Genomic DNA, 15,495 nt, shown 5'->3' on the forward strand with positions numbered 1-15,495 from the left:
ACTGCTTTTGTGGCTCTTGACGGACTATATGAATTCATAGTCCTTCCCTTTGGCCTGAGTTTTGCACCTGCTACACTTCAGCAGATGATGGACACTGCCTTTGATAAATTGAAGTGGTAGACATGCTTGGCTTACTTGGACATCGTCATCGTGTTTTCAAGAATGCTTGATGAACATCTAGAGTGGCTCAAGAATGTAACGATTGCTATCCACAATGCAAACCTCACCCTCAAGCCTGAAAAATGCCACTTTGGCTTTCAGGAGCTCAAGTTCCTCGGACACGTGGTCAGCCCAGGGCTTTCGGCCAACCCTAAGATGCTAATGGCCGTCAGAGTTTCCACGACCTACAGACAAGAAGGCTCTTTAGTGGTTTTAACGCCTCTGCACTTACTACCGTCACTTCTTCGAGGAATTTTCCAAGGATTGTGGAACCAATACCAGACTTGCATGCCAAGAGGTACCTGTCGAGTGGATGGAAGAATGACAAGAATCCTTCACAGAATAGGGCAGGCATGTGCCAACGGCTACTGTACTCTCTCATTTTGATGACCAATCTGACACAAAAATATACACAGATGCCAGCAACATGGGCCTCGGAGCTATTCTCATTCAGTGGCAATATGGCGCTGCACATGTAGTAGCCTATGTGAGCCACAGCCTCACAAAGGCAGAGGTTAACTACTCCACGATTGAAAAGGAGTGTTTGGCAGTCGTTTGGGCTGCCAGTAAGTTCCAACCCTACCTTTACGGTTGACAATTTCAAGCAGTAAGTGACCATCATTCACTTTGTTGGCTTCCCAATCTTAGGGACCCTTCAAGCTGCCTTCCTCATTAGAGCCACCACCTTCAGAAGTATGAAATCACTACGGTCTACCAATCCGGACAGAAGCATAGAAATTCTGACTGCTTCTCACATGTGCCCATTCCATTGGTGCCATCTGACTTGGAGCAAGATTGGCAGTTTCTTGGCATCGGCATGGTCAAGATGGCCAAGTACCAACGCGTGGACAATGAACTGCTCCCTCTGATCAGATACCTATAAGTCGCAGACGTTGTCCCACAACTGATGTTACAAAAACTCACTTCTTACTGCCTCCAGTATGACGTCCTCTACAAGAAGAGCATTGAAAACAGCCAAGAAATGTTCCTTGTCGTCATCCCCACTGCAAGTTTTGCAGACGTGTCATGATGTCCTGTGTGTTGGACACTTAGGCTTCGCCAGGATGTTAACGCATATACACCAGAAGTATTACTTCCCACAGCTATTCTCGTCTGTTCAACGCTACATAAGAAGCAGCTGTGACCGCCAGCATTGTAAGGTTACACTTGTGAAACCCACCGGTCTTCTGGAATGGATCTACTTGGCTCATTCCCTCATCCTTTGGAAACAAATGGACAGTCACTGCCACAAACTATCTAACATAGTGCACAGAGACCAAAGCTGTATGCCGGTGAACCACTGCAGAAGTCGCCAAGGTTTTTGTCCGTGAAAACATACTATGTCATGGTGCCCCTTCTGCCCTAATCACCAATCGAGGCACAGCTTTTAGTGCTGATTTATTGCAGGAAGTGGTCACACTGACGGAGAGCAATCATCGAAACACCACAGCCAGTTACAACCAAATTAATGGATTAACAGAGTGCTTAATTAACAGAAAGCTGGCCAATGTTCTTTCTATGTACGTTGACATACAGCAGACAAGACATGGGATGAAATTTTGCCATACGTGACATTCTCATACAATGCAGCTGTGCAGGAGACAATCCAGCTTATGCCATTTGAACTTGTCTTCGGACGCTGTGTTATGACACCGTTGGACAACATGCTCCCGGTAGATGACGGAACCACGTGAAGTGACAATGCTGACGACTTCGTACAGAAAGCTGAGGAAGCTCGACAGCTCACACGGAACCGCATCCGCAGCCAGCAGTGTTCCATCGCTTGCCGGCAGAACAGTGGCCAACGAAAAAAATTCACCGACGATTACAATACTCCCTAATGCAAAATTTGAGCGCAGCTCTATATTCGCGATATATTGAGGCATTGCACTGATCACCGCACCGACTTCCAGAGCCGCGACGCGTGGTGCTACATATAGACCGGCCCCACAGTTGCCACTTCCCGGCAACTGCAGCTTATGCAAACGTAATCTTTACCGGGAAATGCTTGCGGCAAATGCTGTGCACGAAGGTGAGCCTCCTGGTGCTTTTTTTTATTACCCCCGGACGGCCAGCGTCGCTGCTGCCACAGGATGGATGGATGGATCTTATGACCGTCCCCTTTGAAACGGGGTGGTGGGTTGCGCCACCAAGCTCTTGTTATTATTCCAGCAGAACTTTTTGTTGGGCTAGTTGGTGCATGTTAATGAAGTACTAAAGCGCGAAACAGATGACACAGGAAGAGACACGGACGAGCGCTAAGCACTCATCCGTGTCTCTATTTGTGTTGTCTGTTTGGCGCTTTAGTACTTCAGTATCTTGTTATTATACTGCCTAATGCCCTACCTAGGTTAAAAAAGAAAGAAAAAACCAGTATGAACTCCCACAACCAAATTTTCTGAGCACCTGTTGCGAACTTTGCTTTTGTACGTCTCCGTTTTCTGTCGTTTCCCTACTTTTCTTCCACCAATCTTCCAATCACCTCTTACTAATATCTATTGCGGACATGTTTACTTTACCCACTGCTCTCGCTGAACCCAAGGGCTTCAAGGAGGCCAGTGGTGCCTAAATCGACCGCTGGGCAGATGTCTTCACATTCTAATAAAACATGCTCCATCGTTTCCCTAGCTTTACAGATGCGCGGTCGTGAGCGCCATCTGGTGGCGCTTCAAGTTGGCTTCCTCTACTTTCCTTCTCACGCGCTCTTCTCTAATGCAATCTTCGGCTTTTCTACTTAATTTTCGCCTTACTCTCCTCGTCTGCTTTCTGCCTCATGCTTTCACTACAGCCTCGTCCTCCGCTTTTCTCCTCGCGCTCTCTTCACTATGCCCTTCTTTCATTCCTCAGTGAGCTCCGCATTTGCTCGGTTATGCTGAGAGAGGATTGGGCACGCTGAGGCTCATCGCAGGAACAGGCGCCTAAGAGTTGAGCTCTAAAACATACAATACGACCCTGGCAACTAAATGTGGGTGTACACCCGTCCGTCACAATTCCCTCAGATAAATTATAACAATACTTTGGCCCATACAAGGTTGTCCACCACCTCATTGATGTGAAATACGAAGTTGTACCTCAAAGTACTTATTCTAGTTCGAACCCGACTACAGTCGTGCACTGAAATTGCCCACGTAGTAAGGATGAAGCTGTAATATACTCATGAGTGAAGTGCGACATTTTGACTTTCTTTTTCTCTTTCCTATTCTTTATTAACTGTTGCCATGCTGCGCCTATTCTTCCTTCTTCCCCATCCGTGACCACATGCATTTCTGAATGTGGGATGGTCCTTTTTCAGAAGGGAGCAATGATGCGAATTATGATGCCCACTGCAGTTGCCAGTCGCCAGCAGCCAGAGTGAGGACAATGAAGTGGGCAGTTGTGCACGCTCTCTCCAAGTGTCTGCCATCATTAAAGGAAGACAATCATTTGGCAAGCCTATGCAGGTGTTCACGCACACTAACACAACCACACATGCTCACCAGCCACAGACACAAGTGATACAAGTCTTATATAGCCTCAATTTTGTGATAGTGCAGCAGCAAAGGATGAAGTAGTGGTGCTCAAATCTTATGAAACCAACAAGTTTCCCTAAAAATATTTAGTAGCTAATCTTCAAAAAATGCTCACCAAGAATTTTTCGTGCCAGAGGTGGGTCTTGGTAGTCAGGTAGAAATAGCCACAGTGCCGTTTCCCTTAAAACCTTTTTTGATGGATCCCACCATGGATATTCTGCACACACACCAAATAACAACTCAATGTTTGCCTCTCCTTGACAGCAATAAGCAGTAAAGTAGAGTTCAGCTCACCAATGCAAAGGCCTGGGGGTAACCCAACCACCACCAAGTACTGGAGGGGCAGTACGAAGCAGAGGTACGCCACATAGAATGGCCACACCTTGGCAAGATTTCGTCGGCGTAGCAGAAACATGGCACAAAGCCACAGTGATGTCATCAGTGCAAAAACATCAAGCCGCATTCCAATGCAGGTGACCATTGTTACAAAGCACACCTGTTAAGAAAGTAATGAGAGCTTCTCAAAAACTCAACCCACAGAGAAAAATTAATAGCTAGCTACAAAGCCTAGTAGCCTGATATACCAAACACCTGTCTGCATTTCAGACTAAGTGGAGCCTTATGATTTAGCTGTGCGAGGACATCATTGTTAAGTACAGCATAGCTAAGCATGCCTGACAGACATATTTAAACTGCTACAAAGAACAAACTACTTTGTGGAAGAGTCGCATCAAACAGCAGAGTCAGACATTTTTTCATATCACTGGCTATGAAACTGTTAAGGTGTTTTCTAGGCTGTGAGTACTTTTACTAAGAAACAATGCTGTACATATGGCATAGGACACAATAACAATGCAATATTAAGAGTATGAAGTGTGGCATAAAGTATAATCAGAAGCTTTATGAGATGTTTGTTTGCTCATATAGCCTGACAGTGGCATAGGCAGGAAGGGGGCTGGGGTTCAAACCCCCATGAAGGTTTCTAATAACAATATTTTGTTCAATCTTGTCAATTGGGAGAGGACGTTTGAAGAAATGAAGAACTGCACATGTTCTCATTTGTGCCACATACGAGCCTGTGAACTTGTGGATGTAGTAAAGTGGTTTTTCAAGCTCAAAGGAATGAGAGCAGCATGAATCCTACTTCATCTAAAAGTTCGATATGGTCAAAGCTGGCCTAACTGATAATGCAGGAATTTTGTCATCAATATGTGTTAACGGCTGGCAGAAAACTCCCCTCTCCACTCCAAATAAATCCAAGATACATAACTGGAGTTTAACTGAGGCACCAAAGTTAAATGTGCAAATGCCTCTGCCATTTTAGAATACCACAAAGTGAAATATCAACTCACCTCCACACCAAATTTGTAGAAGAAATAATTGAGCAGGTACATAAGGCACTGTTTGATACCATCATCAGCATTGGAGCGACTGGCTTGAATAAAGACTACACCAGGGCGTGGCTCTGGAAGCTCATGTCGTGCTCGGTAGAAGCGCTGTCTGTAACGCACCATTGCGTGTGCTGAAAATACTACTATCAGCATAATGTAGCCCTAAAGAACAGAGAAAGTCATGGTTATTACAGAAAAAAAAACAAACCTGAAATTAGAGAATTCCTCACCTTACAATATGAGGTAAGATTTGTTGTCTTTTGAAACCCGATCCAAATCCTGTTGTCTATGGTAGAATTAAATGGAGCTGGGAATTCAGTTGCATTTCCATCAAACCCAGTGACACTCTGCAAGAAAAAAGCAGCAAGATTTTTAATAAAGAAGGAAAACGCACAAAAAGGAAGTGCATATGCAGCCGGCAATGGAAGAGCAAATGCTAGTTTTATTCACTGTCACTACACTCACTGAGCAGTTTGTGGCCCAGCCATAACGATCAACAAAGTTCAGCTGGTATATCATCTTGGCAAGCAGCAGCATGGAGGCCCACATAGAGCAGCAGTGTGTGAGGAAAAGCTGCATCCAGCGGAATGGTAAGGCCACCACAACAAGTGCCACAAATATGATGTGCACTGCACACACCTGCAAGACACCAATAAACAAGAGTTAGCAGATGCAAAAGCTTGTAGCCACATTTCAAAAGTAAGGTGTGAGAAGGGTCCAATGATTTGGATAAAGAAAGAAAGCACTTGTTTTATTATTTGAACAAGTTCCCTCTATTGCTGCTTTATTTGTGCTTCAATGTAAGCACATGAAAAAGGATTTCTACACAGTTTGCGTAAATCACTTTGAAAGCTTCATAATGCCAATACACACTGCTTTTTCTTTTCTTTTTTTTTTCACTAGCCATACCTGTTGTACAGTGTTAACAATATTACTGCACTCTATAAAAATCCATGCCTGTTTAGGATAAACGATTGGTAACTGATAACTCAGTGAAAGTATTTTACATTTCAGAGGCAACTCATCCTCTCCATGTCAAATGTGAGCATGAAGAGCTGTCCACATTAAATGTCTAAAGGGCTGCTGTTTAAAATAGAGTCGAAACCACTTATAATGATACCAGTTTTAACAATATATCGGATATAAAAATGAGCAGTCAATGCACCATCAACTTTTGTATGTGTTCTATGGTAAAATAAACTGCTTAACTACTCCCATCCTGCATTATTGGTTCTAAAAATTAAATCTGGCTACTGGGTACATGCGTTGAAAGAAAAAAGAGCTCAAAATTATTAAACAAAAATGCGACCCGCTGCGCCTGTCTGTGTACCGCACACCCCGCATGGCACGCCTTCGTCACATCGCCCTATACATCGCTGGCATCGCATGCTTCTCTCCCGTCTTCCACCCCTCCAATGTCAGTGCAGTCAACTCATGTATCGGAAGGGTACAAGGGAGATGGGAGAGGGGCACAGGAGGCAGACAATGCGTAGGGCCATGCAACGAAGGTGTGCTATGCAGGATGCGTGGCACAAAGGCGGGTGTGGCAAAGGTGTGCGGCATGCAGGCTGGTGCGCCGGCTTGCATTTTAAAGCGAAACTTTCTTTGCGGGCCATCCCGTACTTTCCCAACTGTGGCTGCCACCTGATGCTGCTGTTGCTGCTTATGCTTTCTTGCCGAATAGCTCACACTACTTCAGCCACAGCAGTAGAAGGTAAAAGGGGGAAGCTGGCCTGTATATACAGACAACAGCGATGAGATGGCCTCAAGTTGTACATGCATTGCACATGTGTAGCGCTGCCTGGTAACTGCGTAGACCATCGCATCTGTGCCTCCAAGGGGAGGTCAGCTACCTCACACAAGTAGCGCAGAAAGCCAGCTTGCCTCTTTCAACCCCTATAACGCTGGTTGCATTCAAAGGTGCATTGCATTGTAGAGCTCGTTGTCTGGGGAATCCTTGAGCCAGATGAGAAGGTGAGAAGTTATCTGAAAAATCTCTTCACCTAATTTAATTACCCATTACTGCCTCAAGCTTTAGCACCAGCTAAATAATGCTACGGCATAAGTTCTGTTAGAAAATTATTATAACCAATTCATGCCAACTTACATCATATATTGCCAGAATGAAGACTGCCAGCAGCACGACTTTCATCATATGAATTTCAAGCAAACGCCAGCACACTTCGGCTACCTTGGACAGCATGCTGCCAATGCGTTCAAGAGACATCCACGCAGAATCACGGCCTTGCAAAAAGAAAAATCAAATTAAATGGAGCAGAACAAGACGCACAAGTTTATCGGACAAGCTTTAAAGAATACATAAAACTCAAGTAAGCACAAGATGTAATCTTTAATAGTACTTCATGCAATTTAGCCACACCTTTTACTCTTTATTCCCCACCTGCAGCAAGTTGTTTGTTCATCCACTTTCAATTCCATTAATTTATAATTTCTTTATTTCAATTAGCCAGTACAAGTAATTTCCCCTGTGTTGTCCTTGGTGTCTGTTTGTTGGCTACTTATGATATGATTAATAAAAATCGGGCTCCTCAGTTAACCCTCTTTCTTCCCTTTCAACCATGGGGGTAGTTTGCATGACAAATTTAGAGGCAGTCTCACTTTAATGTACCCCCATATTTTTTTAAATCTTGAAAATGGCACCTAATTTCAGATACTATTCATCATCAAATATCATCGCTCAATCCAGGCAATATAGGAACTGAGCGTGCCGGGAGCACAGAAAAAGTAGCCTTGTTATGCCAGATGGAAATGCTCTATTACAAAAAGCCCAAAGTATGAAAGTGCGTGTTGCAGCCAATACTGAAAGGCACATTTTGCCTGGCAAGAATTTGCCATGACATACAATATCAGTATTAACCACAACGTGCCATCATTCAAAATTCGTCACATGCTCTGCCATGGGGCATTTCCGTCTGACGTAATATAGCGAGGCTGTCGTTTCTTTAATCCCAGATCACTGTTTGATACTGATATTGCCTGTTTAGACCACTGAAATTTGATTATGAATATCTTGAATCAGGTGCCATTTTGAAGATAAAAAAATATTTGGCCATAATAAAATGTGACTGCCTTCAAGTTTGTCATAAACAACTGCCCCCAAACTTCTAATAAATGAACAATTTCTTGTCAATTTGTCTTCTCAAACTCATATTAGTGGCAAAGTATGTTTGCCTCACCTTACAACTTTCTTGTGAAAATGTGATGTTCATATTGCTCATAGCTTTATTATTTTTTAAAAATCTGCATAGTCTAAAAAAAAAAAAAAGCACCCTGTATCCAAATATACAGCGGAATCTCGTGAATTTGAACCTGGTTAATTCAAACGGACACTGTTGTGCTGTCAAAATTATGTGTATTTGAGTGCGCGAAAATGCCTGGCAATTCGCACCAGTAAATGCTTGCGATGGTTATTTTGAACATACCGCGCCGCCATCCATGCTCTCAGCAGCGCGCCAACTCACGTGGCAGCGTTTTTGACCTGACAGTGCAGTCATGTGCCGGCTGCTGCTCTCATCTCCCATTGCAAGTATTCGTATTTTGGCGCGTGTAACTCGCACCTAAAATGCAAAAATGTTAATAGTACAGTCGAGGTGCGAGTTATATGCGAATTTTGCCTTGAGATGCAGCTATAAAGCAGTAAATATTTTGCCTAGATGTGTGGCTTCACAGCAGCATGTACCGCACTGCCGTGAAGTCACACTTCTGGAACTCGTTACTCGCATATTTGAACGGTCACATGCGCCCCTTAACATTCAATGAGCTTTATTCAATGAACTTCCCTTAATTTGACCTCCGTTTAATTTGAACAAATTTTGAGGCCTGCTCGAGTTCAAATTATTGAGATTAAACTGCATTATACTACTTGTTCCTTATCTTTTTATCTTTCATTTAAATGCGCAAGAAAAAAAAAAGAGAAAGAAGCCTGTGACAGGTAGCCCAGTGCAGCCTCTTCAGCTAGATCAATTGAGGAAGCAGACATCATGTGCACAAAAACTCACAATGTGCAAACACCCAGTTAACAAAATTTCCCAAACTTTATAATTCACTACTTTAAGAAACATGCACCCACAGAGAAATGAAGACATTATGAAGTTATGGCATGTAAATCTAGCAGGAATTCAAAGACTACCACCGGTTTTGGGATATTTATCACCAAAATCTGTGACGAAACACAGCACATGTTTGCGTTTGTGTTCCACATAGTTAGGACCCACAGTGCTAGAAAAGGTGCTCTTTATATTAAGCAGGAAATAAGTGCATTTGCTGGAAGCATGTCGATACCTCAAATAAGTGCTAGTATTAGGATTTCTTCTGCATAGACATGACTTCAGCATTTCCTGGCTTCAAACCTGCAATTGCAACATGTACTATTGTGTCTGGGGGTCCCTTGGGACAAAGGATGCTTCACCAGCAGACATGCAGCTGTGGAGTGCTATTCACGCTTCGTCATTTTGTCAGGGCCAGGGAGCTGGCAACTAAATCAGCGTCACCTGAGACTAACGGGCAAGCAGTTACGCTCCGTATCTTCGGCTGTTTGACTGCCCAGAGCTAATGGGCGAGATGAGTACCTTCCCGGACTAGACTGGACCTGGCACCAACTGTGACACGCAAACAAAGGAGCTCATTTTGAGACAACAACCACCGCCCCATGTGGAAGCAGCAACTACCGCGAAGATCACTCTACCTAAACCTGACCCTGACAAGCAGACCGTCATGCAAAGCCCACTAATTGACAAAGGGGCCAATGTTGAGGACTTCCATGGGAACAGTGTCGAAATCAAGTTGCCAGTTTGTAACGTCGTCGCCTCATATGCGGGGGCGATTGCGCAACATTAGAGGCGGAGTCCAGCGGAATGGCATGATGTTATGGGTGGGATTTTGCCAACGGTGCGACGATTGTGATTGGCCGAGAAGCACAGTGAATTTCCTCATCAACTGAAATGGTGAAATAAACTGGACTGTTGTGGGGGTGCTCGGACATGCAAAGACTTTAGCATGTAGGGTGCTCCGCGAGTCATGCAGTCGATTTTTGTAAACCACGATTATGTAAATTTGTATATAAACCCTTTTTTTTCTCATCTCTTGAATGACGCTTAGGACCTTTCTTTCTCCCGGCATCTGGCACAGCACCTGGCATGACACCTGGCATGGCACCAGTCATGGAACCTTCATGGCCGCTTGAACCTCCAACTTCACAACAGTGACTGGCAGCTTATGGGATTGGTTGGCATTGGTTACATTGGTGTGATGAGTGCTGTGTGTTTGCTTCTCTTTTTGCTAGACTCATTAGCGTAGGAAGTCGATAATGATATTTAGAATTACTTGTAATTTTGTTTTGCAGCCCAAGAATTGACTGGCTTGTTGGCTAAATTACTAGAGGGAAAGAAACACAGGGTGCACTGTAAGCATGGATAAGTTTAAAATCCAACTAGTACTCTTGGAAAGTCATGAGCAGATCGGCATTTTGGTTGGCCCTGCGAAAGGCAAAAGGCAACAACTGAGCTTTTGTAGAATGAGGAGGGGAGTTGGGAGGAGGCCGGAAAGGCCAGGAAAATTATTTCTTAAGAAAGGATCGCTGAGAAATTTTGCAGTCTCCTGATGATAGCAATAAGGACGGGCTAGGTAGTGCCTGATGTTTGCTCTTCATGTTGCCAGAACTCTCTCTTGTACAAAAAGGCAGATGCTAGGAAAGTATTTTTGTGTTGTCTGGCGGGCACTGTATTGAAAATTTACTCTATTTAAATCGCGAATTTTAGTGTTAAAGAAGGGTGAATTTTGAAGGCAAACAAGATCGCTGTGGAGAAATTAAAGTGCAGGACCTTCTTTTAATTTGCGAGCATTCAGGCATTTCCATTGGCTCCGCAAACACAAAAGAAGCAGTTCTCGACGTCATGAAAGCAGAAGATGTGATGGTCGAGGAAGCTGACGACGCTGAGGAAACCATTGTTGAAAGGAAACAAAAAGCAGAGGGGTGAGAGAGGCGTGAGGATGAAGCAGTAGGGAGGTGCAAGAGGTGTGAGCATGAAGAAGCAGAAAGGTGCAAGCGTGAAGCAGAAAACCGCAAGAGGCAGCGTGAAAGCATGCTCTTAGGATGGCAGAGCTTGTGGGATCTCTCACACCCATACTCTTGGGACAAAGGAACGATAACACAGTCGTGCAAACAATCACAAGGGCACTTATTGCACCTTTCATAGATCAATGCCCGCTAGCCGAATTGCTATCCACAAAACATGCCGATGGGCGCGCGACAAATCTAGAAGTCCGACTCACCGCGACTGGATAGCGAGTGAATATGTTCGCCCCATGCTGGATCCCAACACCTGGTCGTTCGCGCGTACGGTCACGCGAACGGTGGCGCGTTCCAAGGCGGCCATGCGAGACGGTCTCGCAGAAGCATGGATTGGCGCACGTGCGGCATCTTGTCTTGTCTTTCGGTGCCCAAGTAAGCCCGCCTGTCGGCGGCGTTAGCAGCGCAACACTCGCGCCATCTCTCGTACTGCGCCTCAACCACTCCGACCGCCGCGGGCGCCAGGCCACGCCGCAAAGCCGGATTACAGGAGACGCGCTATGCGGGAAAAACATATCAGGCGACGCGCGAGAGTCGCGCTTCCCCACAAGCTTGAGCTGAAAAGTCGGGCACTTAGATGGCAGATAGCGCTACACCAACTCAACACCTTCAGGACAGACGAGGATATAGTTAATTCCCTCGCTGGTCTTGAATGAGGGTGTGAGAAAGAAGGTGTGAGCCGGGACTCGTGGATGGAGAGATTAGGAATGGTGCTCCCATTTGGTGCCGCTGCATATTTCGTGAACTGTTTGTCAGATGAGAAAGCACGAGACTACAACAGGGCTAAGAAGGCTTTGTTCAAGCACTGGTGTAGCATTTCAGGCCGACTGCGAAGGCCAAAATGAGAGAGGAAAAGCCGAGCCTGTCGAAGGCAATGCTAGTAATGAAATGGCTAGTTTAGAAAGCTTTGAAAAAGGTGTGATGTAAGTGACGCACACACAAAGCAAAGATAGCAGTCATTTTCCCACTTCAGAAACGCAGGGTCCTTTACGGCAAGTGTGTACGAAGGCGGCAATTTCGGCCAGCCTGCCATAAAAAGCCACCTATTGCTTTTCACATAAGACAGACCAGATGGTAAAGGAAAGGCGACCATTTTCTCCAAGGAGGAACAAGAAGAGTTTTTTTCTGAGGAGGAGTAGTGAGAGTTTTTTCTCTAGTAAGGGAGCTTTCAGGGCAAAACCATGTGAGAGAACTCTGAAACTGATAGGCGTGTACCCTATTGAGCAGTGCCAGAGGATCAAGAAATAATTCCAGAGGCACCTGTAAGCACTGATTAGTCAAACGTATTAGTAGGAAGAAGCGAGGTGAAGGCAGTCACTGAAGAGAACAGTGGCTTTCCTGCCCTAGAATTAGTGACCGACTGTGAAGGTCAAGACGACGGTAACAAAGCTAGCCTTGATGGAGCTAGTTTAGAGAGGGCTATAGTGCCAGTAGTTCACGCACATAGTGACAAGCATGAAGAAATAGTTGTTTCACCATTTAGCGAGGCTGTTCTGGAAACAGGCAGACTTTGAAGGCCAGCAAGGAATTCCGCATGCTGTCGAGGGCAGTGATAAAGCTAGGCCAGCTGAAGATAGGCTTCATGATGAGCTAGCTTGTGCAATGGTCAAACCTGGTCATGCTCTATCACAAAGGCAGATGCACTGTGGAACCCAAGAAGGCAGAGCAATTTCAAGTGCATGTGCCGATGCTGCAGGCTCTGCGAAGCATGCCAAACAGAAAAGACGTAGGTCGAAGATGAGAAAGGCAGACGCGGTCGAGATGTCTAAAATCAAACGTGCAAAGTGCCAAGGTGACAGAGGCAAATGTGTGAAAGTCAGGATCCAGCCAGAGACTGTGAAAAAGCGGAGGGTAAATCTCAAGCTTAGGCGTTTGCAGAGATCGGGGATCTATGCAATGCATGTCGCGAAAAGGAGAGTTTTGCGAAGATACAGGCTTGGTAACCATCGCCTAACCGCATCGCGTACTGCTCATTGTAAGCAGAGGGACTGTAGGCTGTTACAATCGTTTTGTTCATTTGTATATGTCTTGTATTCATCTTAGTTGTATGTTGACTGAATTCGGCATCCGACATGGCGTCCGACACAATCGCACCCGCCCGATGCCATATCAGATGCTGAATCGTGCCGTATGTATCCTACTTCACGGCAGCAAGTTCAGGATGTGATCATTATGCGAGAAAAAGAAAAAAAACACACTTCTTGATTGGAAAAGTGGGGGCTGCATCTATTACACGAGTGTGTTCATTATGCAAGTAAATATGTATATGCTCTAGGTGAAAATTGAAATCTCATCAAATTCGCAATATGGGCTCATTCATATTAACGACTCGCAGAGTTCGTGTGACCAGGTTGGTCACAAATAGTTGTAAATGATCGCTTTGGTCGAAAAGCGATTGTTTTGGGTTGCTCACCGATCAATTTTTCAGTTGCATGACTGCAGTCGCAAACCTACTGAACCAATTAGTGGCACAGGAACAGGACTTCTATCTCATTTCTGTTAAATGTCATAATGTTGAACATTAAGAGGTTTAACAAGAAACTTTACCAAAGCCCCTGCTTTCCTAAAATTCCTTCGTCATAAAAGCCTCTTATACTCAGAATAAGCTTCATCCCCTTAGGGTCCTGACCATGTTATGCTCATTAACCCTTTCAGGGTCAATGAAGTAAATATACAGCGTCGCAACAAGTTCAAAATGGTCGATGCCATATATTTACGGCACCGTCTTTATGTTTAAAAAGTGCACCAATTTCCTAACTTTTTCTTTTCTGTCATGTGCTGCCACTATGTGGGAATACAGGGAATATTTTTCGCACGCCTCCCTCTCTCGGTTTTCGTTGTATGGTTTGTTTTAGAGCTAGTTGGCTCCCGTGCATCTATATACTACCGCTTGCACATTGGCGCGCGCGGCAAGGCGGCGGTTTGGGTTTTCTTCCACGGGCGGTTTCAGCTTTTTGCGCTTGCAAAACTGATGGCTATCTCATTACTAATCACTCAAAGGGCAACTGCTTGTTTCTCGCTCGTTTAGTGCTCACAGGGGCGCGCATAGGAAGGATGCCGCCATGCATGCTTTCCGTTTTTTTTTTTTTTTGAGACTCGCGAAAACTAATTGCCTCTGGTTGGCCATAAGATGAAGATTAGCGGAAGTTTGTCACACATTTTGCTTTTTTGACAGGCACACAACCACACAGTTTTCTTGAGTGTGCGCACCTACGCAGTTCGATTACGCTATGGATGTAGATATTAGTGTAAGAGCAGGAACATTTGAGTCTTGCGAAATATTCTCGTGAGCGCATTTTCAAAGCCTTGAACTACGTGTATAACAATGCATCAAATTTTTAATTCTTATAAGTGTATTCCTTTTTTTATGGTTATTCATGAATGAATAATACATATATACCAATGCAAAATATTTTTTTCTCACTTTACAGTCACCCTAAAAAATTACGGTAAATTTTTTTTGGAAATAAGTCCCTAAGAAGAATTGGAATCTGCAATAAAATAAATCTACCCTGGGCGGTCGCATATGGCAAGAGAAATCTACCCTCAAAGGGTTAAGTCTCTTTAGTTGGTACACAAAAATGCCTATTGTTTATCCCATCTAAATACAATCATGCAGCTAGCACAAGAAATGCCATAAAATTCCCCTTGTATTTCCCATTCGTTTCTCTGCACAGAAAGCTTTCTTGCCTTTGCCTTTTCCAAGATATTAACCATTACTATTCTTTGTACAGAGAGTTCGTCATAATGCCCATGTATGTGCCCTACAGAGTCAATGCGACTGACACTACCTACCTCTTACTGCCACTCATTGATTGCAATTCTTTAGCTATGAATGTCATTATTATTGTATGTGTTATTTATACATCTATTTTACTGTATTATTTATGACATTACTATACGTTTATATATATCTCTCTCTTTATGCAAGTCCATTTCCCTCTCTAAAACTGACACCTGAGGGTCCCCCCCCCCCACACACACACATGCGTGCACCAATGTACATACTTTGCACAGACAGGCAGACACAGACAGAAAGACAGACAGAAAGACAGAGAGAAAGACAGACAGATAGTGCTTGTTGCAAGGTGATGCATATCCCGTGCAGGTATAATGCCTTCCTCTTCTAGTAACCTATGTGAAGAAGCATAACCGTGCTGTATGCAACAGGTGAATTTTTAAACAATGAACTTGAAACTAAATAAAAGGAGAAAACAAAACATTTACAGTATACTGTCTTAAGAGAAGCAGATATTCAGTACTTGCTCCTGCATAATGGTGACAATGCACATGGGATAATGGATAGAAGATAACTCAGTATCTTCTATAAGCAACTATATGAAGGAAA

General features: G+C 44.2%; 1 protein-coding gene across 4 annotated transcripts in view; it reads right to left on the bottom strand.

The window, feature by feature from the left end:
- Positions 1-15,495, bottom strand: part of Piezo (piezo type mechanosensitive ion channel component) — a 242,465-nt gene that overhangs the window by 107,711 nt on the left and 119,259 nt on the right. For all 4 annotated transcript variants that reach the window (XM_075698593.1, XM_075698600.1, XM_075698578.1 and 1 more), the window contains 6 exons: positions 7,167-7,303; positions 5,525-5,698; positions 5,290-5,406; positions 5,021-5,221; positions 3,963-4,164; positions 3,784-3,885 (listed from right to left, as the gene is read on the bottom strand). In XM_075698593.1, coding sequence (XP_075554708.1) covers positions 3,784-3,885; positions 3,963-4,164; positions 5,021-5,221; positions 5,290-5,406; positions 5,525-5,698; positions 7,167-7,303 — 933 coding nt within the window. The remainder of the gene's footprint in view (positions 1-3,783; positions 3,886-3,962; positions 4,165-5,020; positions 5,222-5,289; positions 5,407-5,524; positions 5,699-7,166; positions 7,304-15,495) is intronic.

This window comes from Dermacentor variabilis, chromosome 1 (assembly GCF_050947875.1).
Source record: "Dermacentor variabilis isolate Ectoservices chromosome 1, ASM5094787v1, whole genome shotgun sequence".
Taxonomy (NCBI): Eukaryota; Metazoa; Arthropoda; class Arachnida; order Ixodida; family Ixodidae; genus Dermacentor; species Dermacentor variabilis.